The sequence below is a fragment of the Rosa rugosa genome, chromosome 6 (genome assembly GCF_958449725.1).
Source record: "Rosa rugosa chromosome 6, drRosRugo1.1, whole genome shotgun sequence".
Lineage (NCBI taxonomy): Eukaryota > Viridiplantae > Streptophyta > Magnoliopsida > Rosales > Rosaceae > Rosa > Rosa rugosa.
Window position 1 is genome coordinate 31,541,818 of NC_084825.1, and position 25,863 is coordinate 31,567,680.

Sequence of the window (25,863 nt, forward strand, 5' to 3'; positions counted from 1 at the left end):
GGCTTCCACAAGCCGATGGTTTTTGGTGTCACTGTGGAAGATTGTGTTTATAGGTTTTTGAGACTCCAGAGTCTCATTTAGTAGAGTCCCTGTTATTTCCAAACACGGGATAGTGTAACAGAAGCTAGATAAGGATGTCCAATCCCACATAACAAACACGACACAGCAAAACTGTCTTCATCATCACTAGTATGCTTGTTTGAGCAATAGTCGCCCGTTACATGATGGCAAACAACTTGCTTGAATCAATTCCCAGCCCATCTGAGAATTCCTAATCGGATTTGAGTAAATATAGATACTAGTCTATAGAATTAATACTCCAATAGATAAAAGGCAGAAAAAATATGACCAATTTGATATGAATCTCGTTTTTTAATTAAAAAAATCTCGATCATTTGATCGATCAACATCAAATATAATTAATAATTTTGAAACGAATGAGCACCTAATATAATGAGAACCAATCTACTTTGCTTGGACAAACCAAAACAATCGCAATAATATTGGTCAGACTAAATTTTTACATCAAGAGTGAGGCCCTAAAATGTTTTGAAAATGGGAGAACACCACAGAGTTTATGCTGCATCGATCTAATTAATTAAAGGGTAGCCTCAGCTTCTATGTTTTCTTGATGAAGAAACCAACCAAGATACCCAAAAGACCAAAGAGCACTACAAACACTAATGAATATCCACCGCCACTGCTTTTGCTGATTTCTTTTCTCACCAGTTCCTGCTTAATGAACAATTTTGTTATAACAAAATTAAATACAGAAACAGAATGCAACAGAAAGAAGTCGATGCATCAAATCACCGATTAATTCAAAGAGTAAGACAACAAAACCATCCTTGTTATTCTCTTTTTTCTGTTCTTTTATCATTTTCGGTCATTTTGCTACGACTATTCACCACTACCAAACTTAAATGGGTAGATACACAGTTGACATAACTCATTAATCGAAAGCATGATGAGTCTGATGTTTACCATAAGCCACAGGAAAGAAAAAAATGATAAAGACCATGTAATGCCTACAAACCATACCAGTTCTTGACGTAGTTTCTGGTTTTGTTGTAAAGCAGAAGTCTTCTCTTCGGTCAACTTGGATATCATAGACCATGCCTGAGGAATATCATTGATGTCAAATTGCAATATGGAAGAAGAAAGTCAAACCTTCTAACATAAACATTAAACAACCACACAAATAAAAATGTTGATAGATATTTAAATGAAATCAAGATTTTCTTCCTATTTTCTACATAAATCCAAATGGTTACACTAAACATTGAAGCCTCAGCTATCACCACCATAGTGGCAAAGTTCTTTGTAATGTAGACAGTGTCAACACTCGATAATATATCTAGATATATCCACCTACTGGTGCCTAAGAATAATTCATATACCTATAAACATCAGCTCTGATAATAATAGTAGGAATTTCTGGGAAAAGCTTTTCGCCCAGTTTTACAAGACTCCTGATTTCCAAAACAAAACTTTATAGTTTGTACCCGGTGAACAATATTACATGGTAGACCACTTTAAAAGATTGATATAATCTTGCATGATGATGTGGGATTCAGTTTCATAATACTCAACCTATTTATTGAATTTTTAAAACTAAAATGTAAAAACTTATCTCTCATCCCCTGTTTCCCTCCATTTGATAAATATATGTCCCCCATAATAGGTAGGAGCATAAACTGAGACATTCTGGAGCTTCCCAGCCATGGTGGTACCTCTGCATCGAGGGGCCGCCATGGCCTGAGGCCATGCCTTATTGCTTCTTCTTCTTTTTTTTTCTTTCTTTCTTTCTTTTCTTTTCCTAGTAGGTTGGACAGATTAATTAAGACTGATGTTAAAAATAATCTTAAGAAATGTTCAAAAGAAAAAACAGAATCTTTAGAAATATGAAAATTAATAACACTAAATAGCATTTCTTCTTTGTTGAGCAAAAAAAAAAAAACAAAAAAAAACAAAATAGATGTCAAAAGAAGCTCCAGTCAAAGAATCACGAACAGTGTCGAGCATGGTCTAGAAACTTATATGTCAGCTAAAATTGAGCAATACACTGCCCAGATGCATTCTATTTTCTTATTGGAAACTTTTTTTTTATTAATAAGCTATAATCAAAAGTAGAACGTGAAGGACAGGCAGCCAATGGAATGCATTCAAGATACCTAACCAAAATACCGAACAAGAACTATTGTTCTAGTCATTCATCACAGATCACAGCGACTTGAATTATATAAAAACCAAGAAAAGTAAGTATGCATCCCTGGCATGGAAGACAATAAAATATTGTTCACACAACCAATTATGCTAGCTACCACCAAAGGCCCCTTGGGAACTGAGTGCCAGAAAATACATAAAATGGATATAAAGTGATACCATATCAACAGTTTTTAATGACTGTTATTGACCCCTGCATTTAGGGTTGTAATCACCACAGATTCAAGATTTAAGCAACAGAGAAATTTGGGCAGATTAAATGCTAAAGCATGAAAGAAGATTTGATGACCACCAAGATAAAATACCTATTTAAATTAAACCTGACTAAACTCTGTCAAAAAGATCACTAAGGGATCTCACCTCTGAAGATTTCTCTTTTGGTTCCTCAAGAGATCTTGACACCTGAAATTTTGCATGTAAAATTAAAATGAATAACAGAAGCAATTTGGTTATCATACTTTCCAGAAAGCACGCAAAAAGAAGCTTACAGCATCAAACAAGGAAGGATTTTGAGTCCCATTCTCAACCACTGCCCTGGGAGAAGAGCCCTCATCAGATCCTTCAGGGACAGGTGACGGGGGGTTGGCAGGAAAGTAAATTACCCGCAACTTGAACTCTTCCACAACTTTACCATCATCCTTGTTGAACTATAAACAAATACAGAAAGGAAGTAAGGCAAAGAAAAATAAAATCCAATTTAGAACGTATACCCGAAAAGACATGTGTAAGCAACATCATCTAACCATTTCAGGAGTTATGTCTTTTGTAGTTGAACCATCTGGCGCAACAACACTTTGAAGAAGAAATTTGTCCTTACACTGCATATCTGGGGGTGCCTCCTTTTGGGCTTGCATCGTAACTACGAAAGCCAATTGCAAATCAGAAAAACCATTGACTAAACTAATTGCATAGGTTTAAAGATTGTACCAATGCTTGCTCCTAAAAAAAACTAATGGAACTTATGATACCATATAGAAAGCAGGGGCACATTTTAAGAACATTAATATACTAATTCGTTGTGAAAACTGATAAAAGATATCTGAGAAACTAAAAGCCTTCAATGGAATACTCACCTGTAACATCACATGTCGATCCGGGCAAAACAACACCAGCATTGGGTCTGACACAATACTTCTTTGGATTGGTTGTCTTAACCTTTAATTCACAATAACAAACAGCAAGCATTATCAGTCCATATCTCATATCTTTACACCAATTCAAGAGCGCAGTAGTAATGAAAACAAAACAACTAAAAATACCTTAAATGCCACATATTTATCTGTTTTGTTGGTCAATTGCAAAGAACACGAACTCTGCTTCTTGAGTTCAACTGTTCCACCACCACAAGCAAACCCATAAACAACATCAAATCCACTTCTTTCCAATTTCCCAAATAACAAAACCACACATTCACTCCCAACACACATTTGATCCCACAATGCACCCACAAATCCCCTTTGGCACAACCACTAATTGACCTAAACCGAACACCGTTCCCAATTTTCACAATCCGATTTCATAACTGAGCTCAACCCAGCCTCAAAATCATTCTCAGAATCAAAATGCACACATTCAATTCCATCATAACCGAACATGCAACCACATTTCTTCTATGTCAAATTGAATGAAAATAAATCCCGAAAGCAAACGACTTACATGGGAATTTGAGCTCCGTGGGCTGAATGCTGAGGAGATCTCCGGTGCTCATGACCGCGAACCAAGAAATCCCAATTCAATTGGTTTCGCAGAGTTGTGATCCGAGGGAGAAGGAGAGAGCAGAACAAGGAGAGAAACAGTTTCTGTGATTCAAAAAATATGGAGAGAGGGTAGAGTAGTTCACTGTGACAGAAGGCCTAGTGTCAGTGGGACCCAGATCTGGTGCCAGCTGTTGTGTCTTTAAAGAGGTCAGCTGAATCGACGGTGGATGAGTTGGCTGTGATGGCCGGATAGGGGACAGGGCTGTTATGTTTAGGTGTTGGAATTTTAATTAACTTCTGCGTTTTGTTCCATCCATCCTTTTCAGGTTTTTAATGTTGAATGACTCTCTTTGTTTTTTTTTTTTGGCATCTTTATTAATTTGAAAATACAATGACGTTCGCATGTTCAGTGACTGACTAAAAAAATTATGTTCAACCACCATTTGATGTAAATCTGATGATAGAAAAAATTATTTTTAAGTAGAGTTGTTTTGTTTTTCACTATTGGATTTACATGTAAGGGTGATTGAACATAATTTTTTTGGTCAGTTACTAATTGTGAACATCATTGTTTGAAAATATATTGTTTAGATAGGTCATTGTACTCCAATTCCTCAAATTGATTGAACTAATATGTACCTAAAAATATACATAGCCGCATTTAAAATGAAAAGGTAACAAGAGCCAGACCAAATACCGAAAAGCATCGAACAATGCACTGAAAATGTCATTTAAGCAGTGTAAATTGTAAACGTAACCGTAACCGTAATGACCATAGATCGCAAGCAAATGAGACTGTCAAAAACTCAAATGTTCGCAGATGACCTCTCATGAACAAGATCCATGAAATAGGGTCCCAAATTCAAGAACAATAGTGACCTGAAGCCCAAATCCAATAAAGGACCTAGATTCAAATCCATACTGAAATACAACCTGGATTCTAGATCCGGTTCTGAATATGACCCTTATAGAGGTTGGAGGTTGTTGAATTGGTGAGTGGTTCAAATCCCTTTCAAATTTTGATTCCAGACATTTGACTTTAGGTCACGCAATTGGGCCTCTCTTTTAATTCGGGCTATTTCCAACTATTGGACTTAGCTGCAAGATAAAATGATTAACCGTTTTGGCCTGGGCTATTATACACCATTTAGCGACTCCATTAGAATTGTGCATGGGATATGCTCTTACAACTTTTGGTTGGAAATAATCCGAAATATAACAAGGGTGGTGCTATTCACACACCATGTTTCTCTATTCACACACCCCCTCTATTTTTCTATTACTTTAATTCAATTTTCTTTTAAAAATTACTCTAACTACCCTTCCTTATAATTATGTATCTTTTTCTTTTTCTATTTGGCAAGTCAGTCATCCTCAAATCCTAAACCCTTATTTTTCCACAGACACAGAGGACTTCAAAACTCTTTTCGATTCCCTCTTTTCTTTTTCCTCAAAAACTTATGTAGCATAGCATAGTCATTCTATCTCTCTAATATGATGCTTTGAAGTTTAATCATGGTAGAACAAGAAACTTTAGACCCATCATTTGAGAAAATTTTACATTTGATTTGCAATGGAGACATGGAAAAAAAAAAGAGTTTAGTAATCATTCGAGCCCCTTTGAATCTATTATTCCTGTTAAGATTCTAACTAAAATTATTTGGTGTATTTGAATCCATTGAGCAACTATAAAACTTTACAACAGCCTAATAATGATGGCCTTATGATTATAAACATGATTTGGTCTACTATATTATGCTAGTAGAACATAATTTTGTCCCCACACGAAGATTGCAACTCATTGCATTCAATATTAGGGAAAATCTCACAAACAGTACCTGACCTATCGGCCACTAATAACTTTCGTACCTCAAGTTCAAAAAATATCAGATTGGTACCTGAACTTCTGACCCCGACCCAATATCAGTACCTGGGAATAGTAAAACCGTTAACATGGTTAATTTTTGAAGGGTAAATCTGTTATTTCACTATTCATCATCTCCAAAACTCTCCCCTCTCTCTGCAATACCAGATTTCTTCTTCTTCTTCTTCATACCTCATCACCACTATCAACCAACCTTTCACTTCTTCAATAGCCACCGTCCCATCCACCACCAACTCCTCTCACCTCTCACCTCTCCTTTGGTCGATTTGAGTTTGTGTGTGTGAGGTATGAAGAAGATAATGAAAAATCTGGGTTTGCAGAGAGAGAGGGGAGAGTTTTGGAGATGATGAACAGTGAAATGACAGATTTACCCTTCAAAAATTAACTCCATTAACGATTTTACTGTTCCCAGGTACTGATATTGGGTCGGGGTCAGAAGTTCAGGTACCAATCTGATATTTTTTGAACTTGAGGTACGAAAGTTATTAGTGGCCGATAGGTCAGGTACTGTTTGTGAGTTTTGTCCTCAATATTATGTAGAGCATCTCTAAATTTTGTGTACATCATCAACTGCAGTGTGGAAGCTTGTGGCTGAAGTGGATAAAACGTTGATTCCATATTTATTTTATTTTATTTTATTTGAGGATGATGCACCTGGATTAAGAATCATAAACAAACAAGCATTGAGTTTGGTACTATGCAAATACTGAGGACAAGCTTTACAATTTGGATTCAGTTGGGTGAAGGTGATTACTTGGGAAACATATTCTTTGTCTAATAATACAGGTCATTCCACTTAATAAACGTATTATTTTTCCTTCATTTATAGGTGAAAAAAATTGATTTATTGTATAATGATGTTTGATTCATGATTGAATTGCCAAATAGAAAAAAGAGAAAAATTCAGCTACCGTCCCCAAACTATTTTGCCAAGGCCAATTTGATACCTGAACTCTCAAAAGTATCAATGTGATACCCAAAGACCTAAATTGGTATCAACGTGATACTTCCGTCAAAATTTTCAGATGGCGCCGTCTGTTTGCTGACGTGGCAAGCACGTGGGTCCAAAAAAAATGTGAAATGACCAATTTACCCTTTTTTTTTTTTTTTTTAGAAAAATTCATCTATCGTCCCCAAACTATTTTGCCAAGACCAATTTGATGCCCAAACTCTCAAAAGTATCAATGTGATACCCAAAGACCTAAATTGGTATCAACGTGATACCTCCGTCCAAAATTTCTGACAGCGCCGTATGTTTGCTGACGTGGCAAGCACGTAGGTCCCAAAAAAAAGTGAAATGACCAATTTACCTTTTTTTTTTTTTGCTAATTCATTTTTTTCCTTTTCTTTTCATTTCTTTTTCTTCCTTCTTCTTCTGGTATTTTCTTCTTCTTCTTCTTCTTAGGGTTTCGCGGCGCCAAGCAGCTTGGGGCTGAAGCTTCCAATCGAACCCGATACCGGTCGAAGAACATGCTGGTGCTGAGATGATCAACGACCCGTTGGCGTAAATTGGGGCCGCCGAGTTGTTGAGCGAGACGAGACGTTCAGCCGGAAGGTACCGTGAGAGAGTGGCCGTCGAGGCGGAGTATGTAAGGTCTCCGAATGGAAGGCGGTCCAGTTCTAGGGATGCCATTTTAGCAATTCTTCTTCTTCTTCTCTCTCCTCCTCCTCTCTCTCTCCTCTCCTCTCCTTCTCCTCCGCCCAAACCATCACTAACGCCGCCGAGATCCTCTCCAATTCCTGCTACAAATCCATCTCGGCGGCGTTAGTGATGGTTTGGGCGGAGGAGAAGGAGAGGAGAGAGAGAGAGGAGGAGAGAGAAGAAGAAGAAGAATAGCTAAAATGGCATCCCTAGAACTGGACCGCCTTCCATTCGGAGACCGTACCTACTCCGTCTCGACGGTCACTCTCTCACGGTTGATGCCCTTTAAGCAAGCGCATAATTTAACCCTGAAATGTCATTAGTAGTATAAAGTAAATAGGGATCGTTCTATTCCGGGGATTGAGGGTACACCTGTCATTGTTAAACAATTAAACAATTAAAATTAAAACAAAGTATAATAATCACACATATATACATTATTTACGAAAAAGGGGGGTATTTTTGATTTTGGTTTTCTTCGAAAATTAAACTAAGTTAACAAAACAATTAAAATGCTAAAACATAAAAATACAAATGGAATGCAAGAACAAAGATCAAAATCGAAATATATGATTAAAATTAATTCAAGTTCATCATTGTTCATCATAGTCATGCAAGAGGAATTGATCATGTGAAACGTTCAAAGCAAACAATTTCCCATATTTTACTTTCAACGCTAATTAATCTAAGTGAAAGCACATAGACTAATCCTATCAAACATGCATTCAAGCCCTAGAAAGCTAGTCAATCATACATGTTTAACGCAATAAGCACCTAGAAAGGCTATCAATTCAAATGTGCAGCTTAGTATGAAAAAGTCCACCTAATTGCAATCTTCTTTGATTAAATTCGGTTTTTGTACAAAACCTTTACTACTTATTGATTCAAGAACACAAAACCAAAAAGTTGATTCATGTTCTTAAATTCGTAGCACCAATTATATAAAAACCCTAAAAGTTTCGAACCCTTTAAGATTAACATACAAAAGATTTCTATCATGCAAATTTAATCAAACACTCACACATAAGCAACCATAATTCGCAAAGTATGAATCTGAAAATTAACTATTAATCATAAAATTTCAGAAAACAATACTTGTTCAAACATATGTGTCAACTAAGGCATAACCAACGAAAATACAAACAAAGTTACAAGGAAGAATCGAATTACACCAAGAGATGGAGATGGTGATGAACGAAAAGGTGATGTGGTCTCTTGAATTTCGAAAGCAATCTTCAAGGTGGAGGATGGATGGTGTTCACGGCTTGTCTTCTTCTTCCTTGGCCTTGCTTGCACTTCGTGGTTGCCTTAGAGGATGGAGAAGAGCACGGCTAGGCTAGAGAGCTTTTCTGAATTTTTCTAAAGTTGTAAAACACAAAGGAAGGGCACTTGACGTTGAGAATGTGTGAGAATATATAGTGGACGCCTCCTTGCTCTCCTAGCCGTGTAAACCTCTTAATATCCCAAGGAATTAATCTGAAAATGCCACATAATTTCCTCCAATAATAGCTTGCCAAATAAGCCCTATGACATGGTTCAACCAATCACAAAACTCCATTTTAATTCCCTAATATTTTGGCCGAAATATATAAAGATATATTCTGATTTTGTAGTTCAATTTCGGCCAAACTTCCTTAGAGAATATAGGGAACGAACCTAGACTCCTTTTTGGCCGTTTCTTGGTCTCCACACTTTGGCTTTCCTTAAAACTCTCCCCTAGAATCTCTCTTTGCCGAATTCTCTAGGGTTTCTTCATGAATATCACGGCAATTCCTCCTTTTCCTCTTGGCTTGGACGGCAAAAGATATTCTAGGGTTTATCTCTTGATGTATTTCCATAAAAATAACCCTAGAAAATCTCCCTAGAATCTCTCCTTTTAATTTCTGATTTTTGGACGCCAACTCCTTGTTTCTCTCTTCATTTTGGACGGCAAAACTCTTCTAGGGTTTATTCCATGCGTCACAAACCCTAATCTCTTGGGCCATGATGGGCCATGATCCATTTTGCCGAAAATTCAAAGTGCTCTTGGGCTTCGTTGCTTCATCTTCAAGCCTTCTTCTTTTCCAACGCAAAACACTTCATTTTCTTCATTTCTTTTCATAGTTGCGTTGGAAACTTCATTGGTAAGCTCTCCTCCATTTCGCAGGGTTTCCTGGTTGCACTAGGAAAGCTTGTTTCTTCATTTCTGCTCAAATGTGTGGACCGTTTTCTCTCATATTTGTTTGTCTTGATGTTCGCAGGCTCCTCCTTCCATTCGTGCGTTCATTTCCACTTTTTAGCTCGGAAGTCCTGAAAATAGAAACTAGTATGAGAAATAGAAACTTTCCTAATTTGAAAAATAGAAACTTACTAAAAATGAAAAATAGAAAGTTACTAAAAATGAAAAATAGAAACTTGCCAGAAATGAGAAATGAAAACTACAAGAATAGAAACTTTCTAAAAATGGAAAATAGAAACTAAGAAAAATGGAAACTTTCTACAAATAGGAACTTTCCCAATCAAAGAATGGAAACTTTCCTAAACAGAGTTTTACTAAGGAAATGATGCAAGAAATGTAAGGAAATGCAGTTAAAACGTCGCATTAAAATGCTCCTATCAAATTCCCCCACACTTAGCTTTTGCTAGTCCCTTAGCAAAATCAAACAAAGACACACACTAAGACTCAACGAAAATTAAAGACTCAAATAAATACAAAGACTCTATTGCCCTTCAACTATTTGTCTCAGCAATCTCTTACTTTCACAACACCAAGATTAGCATTTCACCAAGAATCAATGTTTAGGTATTCGAGAGTTAATTAAAACACATAATTCACATATACACAAGTAGGACTTGGTTGGAACAATGGTGATGGTTTCTGTCAAGCATGCTTCAAACAAGTTTGATTCAATTCCTCACAAGGTATATTCACTCTTTCTTCTCTCAGATCATGGCAATGCTTAAAAGCTTATACACTCAAGTATATGTGAAAGATAGCAAGTATATCACATAATGCAAGAAACGAAAGCACAAGTATAATTTTCTTTTAAAGATCTCATGAAGGATATCAACTACTTGCACAGATGGACCCAAGCCATAGGTTCAACTCTTGCAACTCATCTCCACATCAAAGGTTGTCCCATCTTAAGGATCAAGAAGGTCTTCTCAAGGTTTGTAATGGGGCCATGGCTCAAGGTTTAAAGAAACGAAGGGTAAGGAATTTAACAAGGTGTCCTAAAAACCTAGTAGAGCTCATATGAATGTAGAGATCTCGAAACATTTCACCAAGGCATTGCAAAAACGTCACTTTCTCCTAGTGGTCACATAAAAGGGCCTAATGTCTTCATGTTGGGCCCAATCTTCATTGTAAACTTCCCTTGAACTCTAGTGAAATGGACAAAGGCCAAATTTTTCTGTAGTGGGCCTTCAATTCAAAGCAAACTCCAAGATCACTAAGTATGGGGTACTAAAGTCCATAAACATATTCTCTTTTCTTTTTTTCTTAGCCGTTTACATATTTTCATTTTTTTTTCTTTTTCTCGGCTTTTTCATACATTTTTTCATTCATGGACAAGTTTACCCCCACACTTGAACCTTCACCTCTTCTTATTCTTCAAAATTGACGTTAAAAATCTTCAAGTAAAGTCTCAATTTAGCTCCACTAAGTCCTTAGGACAAAGGGTAGGGTTATAGCTATACTAAGGCTTAGGTTAAAGATTTTAAGGGTGATGAAAGAAAAGGCTTAACGTAGGCTCAAAGGGGTTTATCTAGGGGAGTCCCACGACGGGCACAATTAGGGACACAGGTTCATTTGGCAATGGTGGTAATTCCTAGGGTGCCTCTATCCTTTCCAGAATCAGGGCCATGTATTGATATAACGTTTCAACAAGCACAAGAGCGAATTCTAGCATTCTCTAGTCCATCAAACTTAATCTATGGCAAGTAATCAATCAAGATGAAAGAATAATGAGATCATCAAAACATCGCCAAGAAATTAAGAATATATTTTCATTTTCACTCCAAGAAAAAGGAACATGGTTCAATTATCTCACATGGGTTTATATGAATCAAAACTCATCTTAACATGCTTATATTCTGTACCAAGTTACGAGATCCATATCCACTACAAGGCATATATTTTTCATATATCTCAATTAACCAAAGAATACCATTTTAAGTTATCTCAATTTCGTGATCCTCTTTTAGTCATGATTTCAGAGATTTAGAATCATCCTAGACAGTTGAAAGGGCATCCTAAGACTCAAAACAAAAACAAAAACAACGAAATTTTTATTTTTATGACATTTTATTCGATTTTTTTGTATTTTTCAATATATGACTCAAAATAAAAGACTCAAAAATATAAATCCCTTCCCCCACACTTAAATATTGCATTGTCCTCAATGTAATCAATCATAAGCATGCAATGAAACACTTAAGCATATAGGGATGAAATTTACGAAAAGAAAGTTCAAAGAAAAACAAAAAGCATATAATAAAGGAGTAGGGAGGAAAAAGAGCAAATCTGCGTTGAAGGCTCCTCCACAGCTACTTCTGAATTGGGTTGCCTCCCAAGCAGCGCTTAATGTTTATAGTCTTTCAGCCTAGACTTGTACCTCCATTTAATCCTCAAGAGGTGGAACGTTTTGGAGGGGTACTTCCTCCACTTCGTGTTCCACAAACGCCTCATAGTAAGGCTTCAAGCGATGGCCATTCACTTTGAACTCGTTACCTGTTTGTTCACTCTTTATCTGCACAGCTCCATGAGAAAACACATTAGTGATAACAAAAGGTCCAATCCAACGAGAACGAAGTTTACCTGGGAAGAGTTTGAGACGAGAATGGAAGAGAAGAACTTTTTGACCCACAACAAAAGTCTTCCTTCGAATCATTTTATCATGGAATGCCTTAGTCTTTTCTTTATAAATGTTGGCACTTTCGAAAGCATCATTCCTAATCTCCTCTAACTCTTGCAACTGCAGCTTCCTATGAAGCCCAGCTTCATCAATATCCATGTTAAACTGCTTCACAGCCCACCAAGCTTTGTGCTCTAACTCCACAGGTAAATGGCAAGGTTTGCCATAGACAATACGATATGGGGACATACCTATGGGAGTCTTGTATGCAGTTCTGTAGGCCCACAAAGCATCCTCCAAGCGTAGGGACCAATCCTTCCTGTTGGGGTTCACAGTCTTTTCCAATATCCCCTTGATCTGACGATTTGAGACCTCAGCCTGCCCACTAGTTTGGGGGTGATAAGGTGTAGAAACCTTATGTGTAACATCATATTTCTTCAACAAGGCCTCAATCGTCCGATTGCAAAAATGGGATCCACCATCACTAATGAGAACTCTAGGCATTCCAAACCTGCTAAAGATGTTAGACTTGATAAAATCTGCAACAACCTTAGAGTCATTAGTTCTAGTGGCCTTTGCTTCCACCCATTTGGAAACATAGTCCACTGCAAGTAAGATATATAGAAACCCAAAAGATGAAGGGAAAGGTCCCATGAAATCTATGCCCCAGACATCAAATATTTCAACAGTTATGATATTGGACAATGGCATTTGATCTCTAGAACTTAGATTTCTGGTTCGTTGGCATCTATCACAAGTTAAACAATATGCATGTGCATCCTTAAATAACGTTGGCCAAAAGAACCCAGACTCTAACACCTTAAAAGCAGTCTTTTTAGACCCAAAGTGACCCCCACATGCTTTAGAATGGCAAAACGAAAGTATGGCATTATGTTCATGTTCAGGCACACATCTCCTAATCAGTTGATCAGAGCAATATTTCCACAAATAAGGTTCATCCCAAACATATTGCTTAACAGTTTTCTTAAGCCTATCTCTATGAGCACGTGACATGGTATCAGGAATCTTCCTAGAAACAATATAGTTCACAATATCAGCATACCATGGTTCACTTACCTGAAGTCCAAAAAGCTGCTCATCTGGAAACGTCTCCACCAGAGGGAGAGGGTCTTCTGCATGTACCAAACGACTCAAGTGGTCAGCTACCACGTTTTCACTACCCTTCTTGTCCTTGATTTCAACGTCAAACTCTTGTAAGAGTAGGACCCATCTGATAAGTCTTGGTTTCGCCTCCTTCTTGGTCATCAAGTACTTCAAAGCTACATGGTCAGTATAAATAATTACCTTGGTACCAAGTAAGTAGGAACGAAACTTTTCAAGGGCAAAGACAACTGCAAGGAGCTCCTTCTCTGTAGTGGAATAATTCATTTGGGCATCATTTAGAGTCCTTGAGGCGTAATAGATGGCATAGGGTCGTTTGTCCTTCCTTTGCCCCAAAACAGCTCCAACTGCATAGTCAGAGGCATCACACATCAACTCAAAGGGCAAGGACCAATCTGGAGGTAGCATGATGGGGGCTGACGTCAACAACTCCTTAAGCTTGTCAAAAGCAGCTTGACATTCCTTGTCAAAGTGAAAGGGCACATCCTTCTGGAGCAGTTGACATAGAGGTCTCGAAATCTTGGAGAAGTCCTTGATAAACCTCCTATAAAAACCTGCATGGCCAAGGAAAGAACGAATCTCTCTCACAGAAGTGGGAGAGGGTAAGTAACGCACAATATCAACCTTGGCCTTATCGACCTCTATTCCCCTAGCAGAGACAATATGTCCTAAAACTATTCCTTGTTTAACCATAAAATGGCATTTCTCCCAATTAAGTACAAGGTTAGTTTCCATGCAACGTTTTAGAATTATTTCCAGATTATTAAGACAATCATCAAAATTCTTTCCAAAGACTGAAAAGTCATCCATAAATACCTCTATGATTTTCTCAATATAATCTGAAAAGATACTTACCATACACCTCTGAAAGGTACCTGGAGCGTTGCAAAGGCCAAAGGGCATACGTCTATAGGCAAACGTCCCAAAGGGGCAAGTGAAGGTTGTCTTCTCTTGATCTTCATTGGCTATGGCAATCTGATTGTAGCCTGAGTAGCCATCCAAGAAGCAGTAGTAGTCATGTCCAGCTAGGCGCTCAAGCATCTGATCAATGAATGGAAGAGGAAAGTGATCTTTCCTTGTTGTTGCGTTGAGCTTCCTATAATCAATGCACACTCGGTGACCTGTGACTGTCCTTTGGGGCACCAGTTCGTTCTCAGCATTCTTCACCACAGTTACCCCAGATTTCTTGGGCACAACCTGAACTGGAGAGACCCACTTGGAGTCTGAAATGGGGTAGATCACCCCACAATCTAGGAGTTTGATAACCTCCTTCTTCACAACTTCCATCATTGGAGGGTTGAGACGACGTTGAGCCTCTCTAGTGGGTTTAGACCCCTCCTCTAGAAGTATCCTATGGACGCAAGTTGTAGGGCTAATTCCCTTGATGTCCGCCAATGTCCATCCTATGGCGGTCTTGTGTTGCTTCAGCATCTCCACCAACTTCTCTTCTTGTGGAGTCGTAAGCGCAGAGGACACTATCACTGGTAAGGTCTCCTTGTCTCCTAAGTAGACATACTTCAAATGGTCTGGAAGAGGTTTAAGCTCAAGTTCTGGGGCCTGGACCACTGAAGGTAAAGTCTTGTTAGTAGATAACTGAATGGACAAAGGAGAATTAGACTTACCTACATAAGGGGATGCTTCAAGGAAGGAGACGTTTTCAATGATCTTTCCTTCACAAGTGTCCTTCAATTCCTCCTCTGAGATAAGGGCACCGCCTTTCGTGTACCCTACTCCTTGTTTGAGTGTTGTGGCTAGGGTATCCTCATTCATGGCATCAAACATTTTCTGGGCAAGATCATCCAAAATGTCAATAGAATAACAATCATTTATATCAAGAGGATACCTCATGGCTTCAAAAATGTTGAAGCCAATAACGTCACCATCAAACTCCATGGTGAGAGATCCTGCATACACATCTATCTTCGTCCTAGCTGTCCTTAAGAAAGGACGTCCCAAAAGCAAAGGAGTGGAACTCACAGGGGAGTCCTCCATTTCCAACACATAAAAATCAGCTGGGAAGATAAGATGGTTAACCTGCACAAGCACATCCTCCAACAAACCTCTAGGGTATGCATTGGATCTGTCAGCTAACTGAATGATAACATTATCAGATTTAAGTTCCCCTAGACCTAGGGTTTCATACACAGAATAGGGCATAACATTAACAGATGCACCTAGGTCTAGCATGGCATTCTTAAAGCGAGAGTTACCAATAGTACATGGAATAGTAAAGCTTCCAGGATCCTTACACTTTGGAGGAATTTTCCTCTGAATCAAGGCAGAGACATTTTCACTTACCTTTACCACCTCCTTTTCACGGTTTACTCTCCTAGTAGTGCAAAGCTCTTTGAGGAACTTGGCATACTTAGGGACTTGCTTGATGGCCTCTAGGAGGGGTAGGTTCACTTGCACCTTCTTGAAAGTTTCCAAGATAGCTTGGTCACTCTCATCCTTCTTAGATTTGGCAAACCTGCGTGGGAAGGGTATGCAAGAAGAAGAGGGGTTAGCAATAACCGAATTTGATAAGTTAGAATGAATACCTTTAATTTCCGGTTTTGCCTTTGGTGAGGACACCTTGGTTTCTTCTTTGGACATTGCAGGGTCCTTCTCAATACCCAACTTGGTGGGTTCTTGGTCTTCCTCAATCACTATGCTCACTTGGGCCTTCCTGGGTGGCTCAGGTTGATCCACAAATGGCCGTCCACTCCTTGTGGTCACAACTGATGCATTCTCCACATTACCCTTTGGGTTAGGTATTGTGACACTAGGGAGCTTCCCAGTCTCATGGATATTGCTCATGAAGTCCACAACTTGGCCCATCTGCTTCTTAAGGTCTGCAATGTCCTTGGTATGGGTCTGTTGTCCTTGAATCAAAGCCTGAGTAGAGTTTGTCAAGGCTTGTGTAGAGCTAGTCAAGGCCTCCAACGTTTTATCATAGTGAGAGTGGGAACTCCCTGAATGCTGTTGAGGAGGCATGTAGGGCCTTTGAAAAGAAGATCCTTGAAATGAAGGCCCTTGAGGACGTTGGAAGTTCCCACCAAGAGGATTCTGAACGTTTTCATTGTTGGTCCACTTGAAGTTGGGATGGTCCCTCCATCCTGGGTTATACGTATTTGAATAAGGGTCATGCCTAGGACGTGAAGGTCCTCCTTGATATCCCCCTTGATATCCTCCAATAGCATTTGCAGATTCCCATCCTCCATTTTCATTGAGTTGAGGGCACTGATCTGTAACATGCCCTTGCATAGAGCATACCCCACAAGCAATGGTGGCACTTGGTCCCTTGGAAGTGACGACTTGGTTCATTAGGAAGGTGAGCTTATTCAGTTGGTCCTCAATGGCAGTATTCTTTCCCACCTCATGCACCTTTCGAATGGAGTGTCCTATACCCTCATATTGTTGATTGTTTAGGGCACGATTCTCAATAAGTTCCCTTCCAGCTGCAGGTGACTTGTCCACAAAAGCTCCTCCAGCTGCAGCATCAAGCATTTGCCTCTCTAAGGGTAAGAGTCCCTCATAAAAACATGTAAGCAGGGTTTCATTCTTCATCTGATGTTGAGGGCATTGGGCAAGTAAGGAATTGAACCTCTCAAAATAGGCAGAATAGGACTCATCTGGGGCTTGTTCAATTCCACTGAGCTTCTTCCTAAGTGTGATGACCTTTGAAGCTGGGAAGTATTTTTCCAAGAAGGCCTTCCTCATTGTTTCCCAAGAGGTGATACGTCCAGCAGGAATCTCATATAGCCAATCTTTGGCTCTGTCAGCTAAGGAAAATGGAAATGCCTTCATCTTCAGAATGTTTTCATCTGCTCCTTGTGGTTGCATGTTAGAACACACAGCCTGGAATGTTCTAAGATGCTTATTGGCGTCCTCCATATTAAGCCCATGGAAGATAGGGAGTTGGTGTAATAGTCCACTCTTCAGTTCAAACTCTGCTTGTCTTCCTGCTGCAGGGGCAGGGTACACAATGCCTGTAGGGGGTCCTCCCTCGACTGTTGCTGTGGATAGTTCCCTAATGGATGCCATTCTTTCTTCCCTTACTTCTTCAGGTGGTGGTGAAGGTGGTGGAGTAGAGTTGGATGAAACCACAGGTGAAGGTGAGCGTGAAGGAGGAGATGGAGTAGGAGTAGGTGGAGTAGATTCCTCAGAAGAATAGACCCTCTTCCCTTGCTCGTTAATTGTGTACTCTTTGAATGTCAAGGAAGATGGTCTTCTGTACTCAAGTGTAGGAGGATTTTTCAAACGAGCGAGCCTTTCTTCAATCTCTTTCTTGCTAGGAAGTTTAGAAGGCTCGGACATACATGGAGATTCTGAACAACATTAAGATGTACAAAAGTTAGTAACTTACAAAAGACAAGAAATACAAGTTAATATTTATACAAAAACGTCACTATTCACAAGCAACAAAAGAAACTTACAAATTTTGTACAAGTAAGAGAAGTAAGAAAACAAACCAATTTACATGTGAAGGGTATGTACAAGTATTTTATTTTTACATGGAAACGCTATAAACAAAGTTAATAACGCAATTGATTCCGAATTGTAAGTCGAGCCCAATAGAAACCACTACTATTGGTGAGCTACGATATAGGGATAGTCGCTTAGACATAAGTCACTTTCCTTTGTTTCAGAAGGCCAGATAGCCAGATTAAGAGGTAAGTGAGAGGGAGGACTCATTTTGGTGATACTACGGAGGCTACTTCCTCATTGAGGTTTACGCCCCTATTGGCTACTTCCACATTGTGGTTTACGCACAGTCTATAGTATCTCTGAGATCCAATTGAACCCATCACCCAGGGTCTCAACCTAAGACACCATCTGTAATGCCCCTTACTCAGCTGGGAAATTACTCATGTGTTAAACTGTTCTCCAAGTGCTAATGAAGGCCGCCCTCAACCTCATAAGACCTTAGAAAGGTACGAATGAAGGGTTAAGGCCAATATTAACAAAAGGGCCCTTGTCTACTCAGACGATTTTACACACTCGCAACAATTAAGTATTTAACAAAATTCATAACTCCAATTTTTATTTTCTTTAATTCTAATTCTTTACAAGTATAATTAGACACAAAACTTTCACACAAAACACATATACAAAACGTCACTATTCAAATTTTTTATTTTATTTATTTATTTATTTATTTTTTTTTTTTTTTTTTTTATTTATTTACAATTACTTTCAACAATTAGGTACGGGAACAGGGAATCTTGTTGTGCAATGGGACGGAAACAGCTACCCTTCCAAGATTATGTTTAATCCAATATACCTTAAGTGTCACAACATTTTCTTTTGTTATAAATACTATTGATATCAAATTTAATTCCAAGCGGTAAATCAAGTGGACATGCGGCCCAAGTATAATCGTCTAGACACAAAGTCCCTCCTACATCCGTTGGGCAACCTTACTGAAATGGCCAGGTAGGGGAGGGCGAACACAAGAGGTAGGATCCATTTTGGCATAGGCTACTCCCTCATTGAGGTTTACGCCCATTTGTAGCACTTCTGAATCCAGAACCCGTCATGAACGTTGTCCCCAGCCTAGACACCATCTCACATAGGATATTCTTACTAGGATGTAAAAGGTCCTAAGTGTGTTAGACAGTTCAATGAATGTTAATAAAGGCCGCCCTCAACCTTAAGGGACCTGAACTAGGTACCAATAAGGGGTTTAGGCCAATATTAATAAACACGACTTCACCTATTCCTTCTTTAAGTTACAACTAACAATTAAACTCGTGTTCAACAATAAAAATAACAACCTAAGTAATTAATTAACTAATTTTCGACAATTAAAATAATTAACAAGTAATATTTTTTTTTTTTTTTTTTTTTCGGTCACAATATAAACAAAACACAATATTCACAAAGTGACAAATGATTTTTCAATCCCCGGCAACGGCGCCAAAAATTGATGCCCTTTAAGCAAGCGCATAATTTAACCCTGAAATGTCATTAGTAGTATAAAGTAAATAGGGATCGTTCTATTCCGGGGATTGAGGGTACACCTGTCATTGTTAAACAATTAAACAATTAAAATTAAAACAAAGTATAATAATCACACATATATACATTATTTACGAAAAAGGGGGGTATTTTTGATTTTGGTTTTCTTCGAAAATTAAACTAAGTTAACAAAACAATTAAAATGCTAAAACATAAAAATACAAATGGAATGCAAGAACAAAGATCAAAATCGAAATATATGATTAAAATTAATTCAAGTTCATCATTGTTCATCATAGTCATGCAAGAGGAATTGATCATGTGAAACGTTCAAAGCAAACAATTTCCCATATTTTACTTTCAACGCTAATTAATCTAAGTGAAAGCACATAGACTAATCCTATCAAACATGCATTCAAGCCCTAGAAAGCTAGTCAATCATACATGTTTAACGCAATAAGCACCTAGAAAGGCTATCAATTCAAATGTGCAGCTTAGTATGAAAAAGTCCACCTAATTGCAATCTTCTTTGATTAAATTCGGTTTTTGTACAAAACCTTTACTACTTATTGATTCAAGAACACAAAACCAAAAAGTTGATTCATGTTCTTAAATTCGTAGCACCAATTATATAAAAACCCTAAAAGTTTCGAACCCTTTAAGATTAACATACAAAAGATTTCTATCATGCAAATTTAATCAAACACTCACACATAAGCAACCATAATTCGCAAAGTATGAATCTGAAAATTAACTATTAATCATAAAATTTCAGAAAACAATACTTGTTCAAACATATGTGTCAACTAAGGCATAACCAACGAAAATACAAACAAAGTTACAAGGAAGAATCGAATTACACCAAGAGATGGAGATGGTGATGAACGAAAAGGTGATGTGGTCTCTTGAATTTCGAAAGCAATCTTCAAGGTGGAGGATGGATGGTGTTCACGGCTTGTCTTCTTCTTCCTTGGCCTTGCTTGCACTTCGTGGTTGCCTTAGAGGATGGAGAAGAGCACGGCTAGGCTAGAGAGCTTTTCTGAATTTTTCTAAAGTTGTAAAACACAAAGGAAGGGCACTTGACGTTGAGAATGTGTGAGAATATATAGTGGACGCCTCCTTGCTCTCCTAGCCGTGTAAACCTCTTAATATCCCAAGGAATTAATCTGAAAATGCCACATAATTTCCTCCAATAATAGCTTGCCAAATAAGCCCTATGACATGGTTCAACCAATCACAAAACTCCATTTTAATTCCCTAATATTTTGGCCGAAATATATAAAGATATATTCTGATTTTGTAGTTCAATTTCGGCCAAACTTCCTTAGAGAATATAGGGAACGAACCTAGACTCCTTTTTGGCCGTTTCTTGGTCTCCACACTTTGGCTTTCCTTAAAACTCTCCCCTAGAATCTCTCTTTGCCGAATTCTCTAGGGTTTCTTCATGAATATCACGGCAATTCCTCCTTTTCCTCTTGGCTTGGACGGCAAAAGATATTCTAGGGTTTATCTCTTGATGTATTTCCATAAAAATAACCCTAGAAAATCTCCCTAGAATCTCTCCTTTTAATTTCTGATTTTTGGACGCCAACTCCTTGTTTCTCTCTTCATTTTGGACGGCAAAACTCTTCTAGGGTTTATTCCATGCGTCACAAACCCTAATCTCTTGGGCCATGATGGGCCATGATCCATTTTGCCGAAAATTCAAAGTGCTCTTGGGCTTCGTTGCTTCATCTTCAAGCCTTCTTCTTTTCCAACGCAAAACACTTCATTTTCTTCATTTCTTTTCATAGTTGCGTTGGAAACTTCATTGGTAAGCTCTCCTCCATTTCGCAGGGTTTCCTGGTTGCACTAGGAAAGCTTGTTTCTTCATTTCTGCTCAAATGTGTGGACCGTTTTCTCTCATATTTGTTTGTCTTGATGTTCGCAGGCTCCTCCTTCCATTCGTGCGTTCATTTCCACTTTTTAGCTCGGAAGTCCTGAAAATAGAAACTAGTATGAGAAATAGAAACTTTCCTAATTTGAAAAATAGAAACTTACTAAAAATGAAAAATAGAAAGTTACTAAAAATGAAAAATAGAAACTTGCCAGAAATGAGAAATGAAAACTACAAGAATAGAAACTTTCTAAAAATGGAAAATAGAAACTAAGAAAAATGGAAACTTTCTACAAATAGGAACTTTCCCAATCAAAGAATGGAAACTTTCCTAAACAGAGTTTTACTAAGGAAATGATGCAAGAAATGTAAGGAAATGCAGTTAAAACGTCGCATTAAAATGCTCCTATCAACGGTACCTTCCGGCTGAACGCCTCGTCTCGCCCAACAGCTCGACGACCCCAATTTACGCGGACGGGTCATTGATCATCTCAGCACCAGCAGGTTCTTCGACCGGTATCGGGTTCGATTGGAAGCTTCAACCCCAAGCTGCTTGGCGCCGGTAAACCCTAAGAAGAAGAAGAAGAAGAAGATCCCAGAAGAAGAAGAAGGAATCACGTTGATACCAATTTAGGTCTTTGGGTGTCACATTGATACTTTTGAGAGTTTGGGTATCAAATTGGCCTTGGCAAAATAGTTTGGGGATGGTAGATGAATTTTTCAAAAAAAAAAAAGGTAAATTTGTCATTTCACTTTTTTTTGGGACTCACGTGCTTGCCACTTCAGCAAACAGACGGCGTCGTTAGAAAATTTTGACGGAAGTATCACGTTGATACCAATTTAGGTCTTTGGGTATCATATTGATACTTTTGAGAGTTCGGGTATCAAATTGGCCTTGGCAGCATAGTTTGGGGACGGTACCTGAATTTTTCTCTAGAAAAAAAAAGAAAAAAGAAAAAGAAACAGATTTACAAGGAAGGGTAGTTAGGGTAATTTATAAAAAAAAATTGAATTAAAGTAATAGAAAATTAGAAGAGGTGTGTGAATAGAGAAAAAGGGTGTGTGAATAGCACCACCCATATAACAATTTTTTTTTAATAAATATAACAGTTCTTTGTGTTCATTAACATAATGTTTGTGGCGCTATGCTGGCTGTATGACATGGCAGAAGGTTTCCAGATAGATTTGCCAACTCATTGTTGAAAATTCACCACACGTGCGGAGGCGTATTGAGATAATAGATCCCACATGAAAAAATAGAGACTTTACTTATGGGTTTATAAGAATTTGAGACACTTCATCCATTACCAATTGGTTTTTAATGTAAAACCTAAATTACCTGATCAACGATCACTTCTCATACTTTAATCGTTGGCAATCTTACCAAGCAAGAAAGCTGAGGGCAATTAGGTGGTGGCTTTCCAAAAATCATACTTGGCAATCAAGTGGAAGGTATTGAGCAAGTTCTTCCTCTACTATGAATTAGATTGTAAAATGATAAATAACAGTTTTTGCCTGGGCTATTATACACCCATTTAGCAAGTTCTTAGAAATGTGGGACATGTAAATTTAGAATTGTGGGACATGTTCTTACGACTTTTGGTTGCAAATACAACAACAATTCTTTGTGTTCATGATCACTTCTCATTCTTTTATCGTCGGCAATTCCAGCAAGCAAGAAAGCTCAGGTTAATTAGGTGGTGGCTTTCCAAGAATCATACTTGGCTTCTCGAGCTAAGCTTCACAACAAATTGGATGCACAGAAGGTGTTGAGCAAGTTCTTCCCCTAGTATAAATTAGATTGTAAAATGATAAATAACAGTTTTCGCCTGGGGTTTTATATACCATTTAACGAGTCCATTATACTTGTGGGACATGCTCTTACGACTTTTGGTTGAAAATATAACAATTCTTTTTGTTCAAGATCACTTCTGATTCTTTAATCGTCAGCAATCAGCAAGCAAGAAAGCTCAGGGTAATTAGGTGGTGACTTTCCAAGAATAATACATGGCTTCTCGACCTAAGCTTCACAACCAATTGGAAGCAAGTCTAAAGCAAATCAAGCAGAAGGTGTTGAGCAAGTTCTTCCAATACTTTAAATTAGATTGCATCATGCTTCCACTGATGGAATTTAGAGTTCAATATATATCAGATCAGTAGTGGTCGGGTTTCTAAGAATACACAACAATGGATCTGTCTTTGCTGTTTCTTCGTTTGTCAAAAAGGAAAACCATAGGACGGAACAAAATGTTGTCATTTCTTCGTTTCAGAAGAAAGAATAATGCCATAGTACCTGCTCATTGGAGCTATTTGAGGGTGGATCTTTTGCCAGTGTCATATAGTGCTCTTTCAGAAGCTACTGATAAATTTTCTTCAAGAAATTTGATTGGTGTGGGTAGTTTTGGGTCCGTTTACAAAGTAGCTCTTGTTACCCCATTTGATAGAACTTACCTTTTTTTGGCCAAATATGATCGCGTTCATCTTGTTGCTGTGAAGGTGTTTAACTTGTCACGCCATGGAGCTTCGAGGAGTTTCATAACCGAATGCGAGGTGTTAAGAAATATCAGGCATCGAAATGTGGTCAAGATTGTAACTGCATGTTCTAGTGTCGATTTTTATGGTAATGAATTCAAGGCTCTGGTGTATCAGTACATGGAGAAGGGGAGCTTAGAGGAGTGGTTGCATACAACTTCTGGAACACAACAGGTAAGACGTGCACCTAAGAAATTAAATCTTTATCAGAGGTTAAGCATAGCAATTGATGTTGCTTGTGCGGTAGAATATCTTCATAATCATTGCGAAACTCCAATAGTTCATTGTGATATCAAGCCAAGCAATGTTCTTCTGGACAAGGAGTTTACCGCACATTTATCTGACTTTGGACTAGCAAGGTTTCTCTCAAGAACGAAAAATGATTTTGCAATCGGTTTAAGAGGATCTGTAGGTTATGCCGCGCCAGGTAATACATTCTTCATTGCTGATAACATTACTTGCTCTTAAATGTTTCTAAGAATTCTCATCTATTACTCTTTGCAATTATAATTAACTAGATGTATATGTGATTTTGAGTTGTAGAGTATGGAATGGGAGGTGAGGTGTCAACATATGGTGACTTGTACAGCTTCGGCATTCTCTTGTTAGAGATATTTTCAGGGAAGAAGCCCACTGATGAGATGTTCTGTGACGGATCAAACTTTCGTAGTTTTTGTAAGGCTGCTTTGTCAAAAGGAGTTACAAAAATTGCAGATCCAGTGCTTCTTCAAGAAGGCAAAGGGGCCGCAAGCATTATCGGCATAAGAGATGAAGAAATTGAAGAATGCTCGAGTGAGTTCTTTAGAATATTTGAAGAATGCTTGAGTGAGATCTTTAGAATTGGTATCGGGTGTTCTACTGAATCACCAAGAGACCGATTGGATATCAGAGATGTTGTATTTTCATTGCGTTACATTAGGGAACGTTTACCTTGTCTTTTAAGAAGGGGGAACGTATATCTTTGATAGATAGTACTTTAAACTTTTGCTACCTTTTGTTGAAGATCACTACTGCATCTTGTACAATCTTTAGACATAAAATTAGTCAACCCCATTAGATTAATGGAATACCATAGTATACGGTGTTGTTTGACAAACCTCAGAAATTAAGAAATCAAGTAAAGAACGGACACGCGAGACAAAATTTAACTCTTATCTAATCTCCTCTCACTTTCCGGAGACAAATCGGAACTCGATCTCGCATCTCGTTATTCACTTATTCTTAACTCTTATTTACTTGGTAATAATAAACCCACAATTTAAACAATAAAAGAATCTTGATATCATCAATATACAAAATATCGTTCCTTGTTCCACTCATGATCCCCCAAATAAAGAAATTAAAAGAATTGTAGTTAACACACAGCTGCCAAAACCGAACTCAGTTCCCATTTTTCACAATCCTAGTTTCATTAACTGAGCTCAACCCAGCCTCAAAGTCATTCTCAGAATCACAATGCACACATTCAATTCCATCATAACCGAACATGCAACCACATTTCTTCTATGTCAAATTGAATGAAAATAAATCCCAAAAGCAAACGACTTACATGGGTTTTTGAGCTCCGTGGGCTGAATGCTGAGGAGATTTCCGGTGCTCATGACCGCGAACCAAGCAATCCAAATTCGGAAATTGAATTGCGAATTAGGGTTTTCGCAGAGATATGATCCGATGGAGAAGGAGAGAGCAGAACAAGGAGAGAAACGGTAAAATATGGAGAGAGGTAGAGTCATTCACTGTGACAGAAGACTTGGTGTCAGACTGTCAGTGGGACCCTGATATGTTGGGTCTTTATAGAGGTCAGCCGAATCAACGGTGGATGGGTTGGCTGTGATGGCCGGATAGAGGACAGGGCTGCTATGTTAGAGCAATTCCAACAGATTCCCTATATTTTGATTTTTCTCTACTTTATGGAAAAATATGTCTCTTTTGCTCCAACAGATTCCCTATAACTATCCCTGTTTTAGGGAAAGTAAGGAAAGAGAAAACCAAATTCTCTATATTTATAGCAAACTCTAAAATTTTAAGGAAGAATATGAAGATTTTAGAGATTGTTGTAAAATAAGGAATCTGTTGAATTTGAAGAAAACTTTTGCTTCCCTATA

General features: G+C 38.2%; 2 protein-coding genes across 2 annotated transcripts; one reads left to right on the forward strand and one right to left on the reverse strand.

The window, feature by feature from the left end:
- Positions 1 to 394: 394 nt before the first annotated feature.
- On the reverse strand, positions 395 to 4,042 carry LOC133715207 (vesicle-associated protein 1-3-like). The gene is made up of 8 exons (XM_062141610.1): positions 3,883 to 4,042; positions 3,486 to 3,556; positions 3,300 to 3,381; positions 2,970 to 3,085; positions 2,715 to 2,873; positions 2,587 to 2,628; positions 1,042 to 1,119; positions 395 to 732 (listed from the first exon to the last, which is right to left on the reverse strand). Exons 1-8 carry the CDS (start codon positions 3,932 to 3,934, stop codon positions 619 to 621), a joined length of 714 nt encoding a protein of 237 aa, XP_061997594.1. The 5' UTR covers positions 3,935 to 4,042; the 3' UTR covers positions 395 to 618.
- Positions 4,043 to 23,393: 19,351 nt separating this feature from the next.
- LOC133717681 (probable LRR receptor-like serine/threonine-protein kinase At3g47570) lies at positions 23,394 to 25,496 on the forward strand. The gene is made up of 2 exons (XM_062144394.1): positions 23,394 to 24,185; positions 24,302 to 25,496. Exons 1-2 carry the CDS (start codon positions 23,414 to 23,416, stop codon positions 24,721 to 24,723), a joined length of 1,194 nt encoding a protein of 397 aa, XP_062000378.1. The 5' UTR covers positions 23,394 to 23,413; the 3' UTR covers positions 24,724 to 25,496.
- Positions 25,497 to 25,863: the final 367 nt, after the last annotated feature.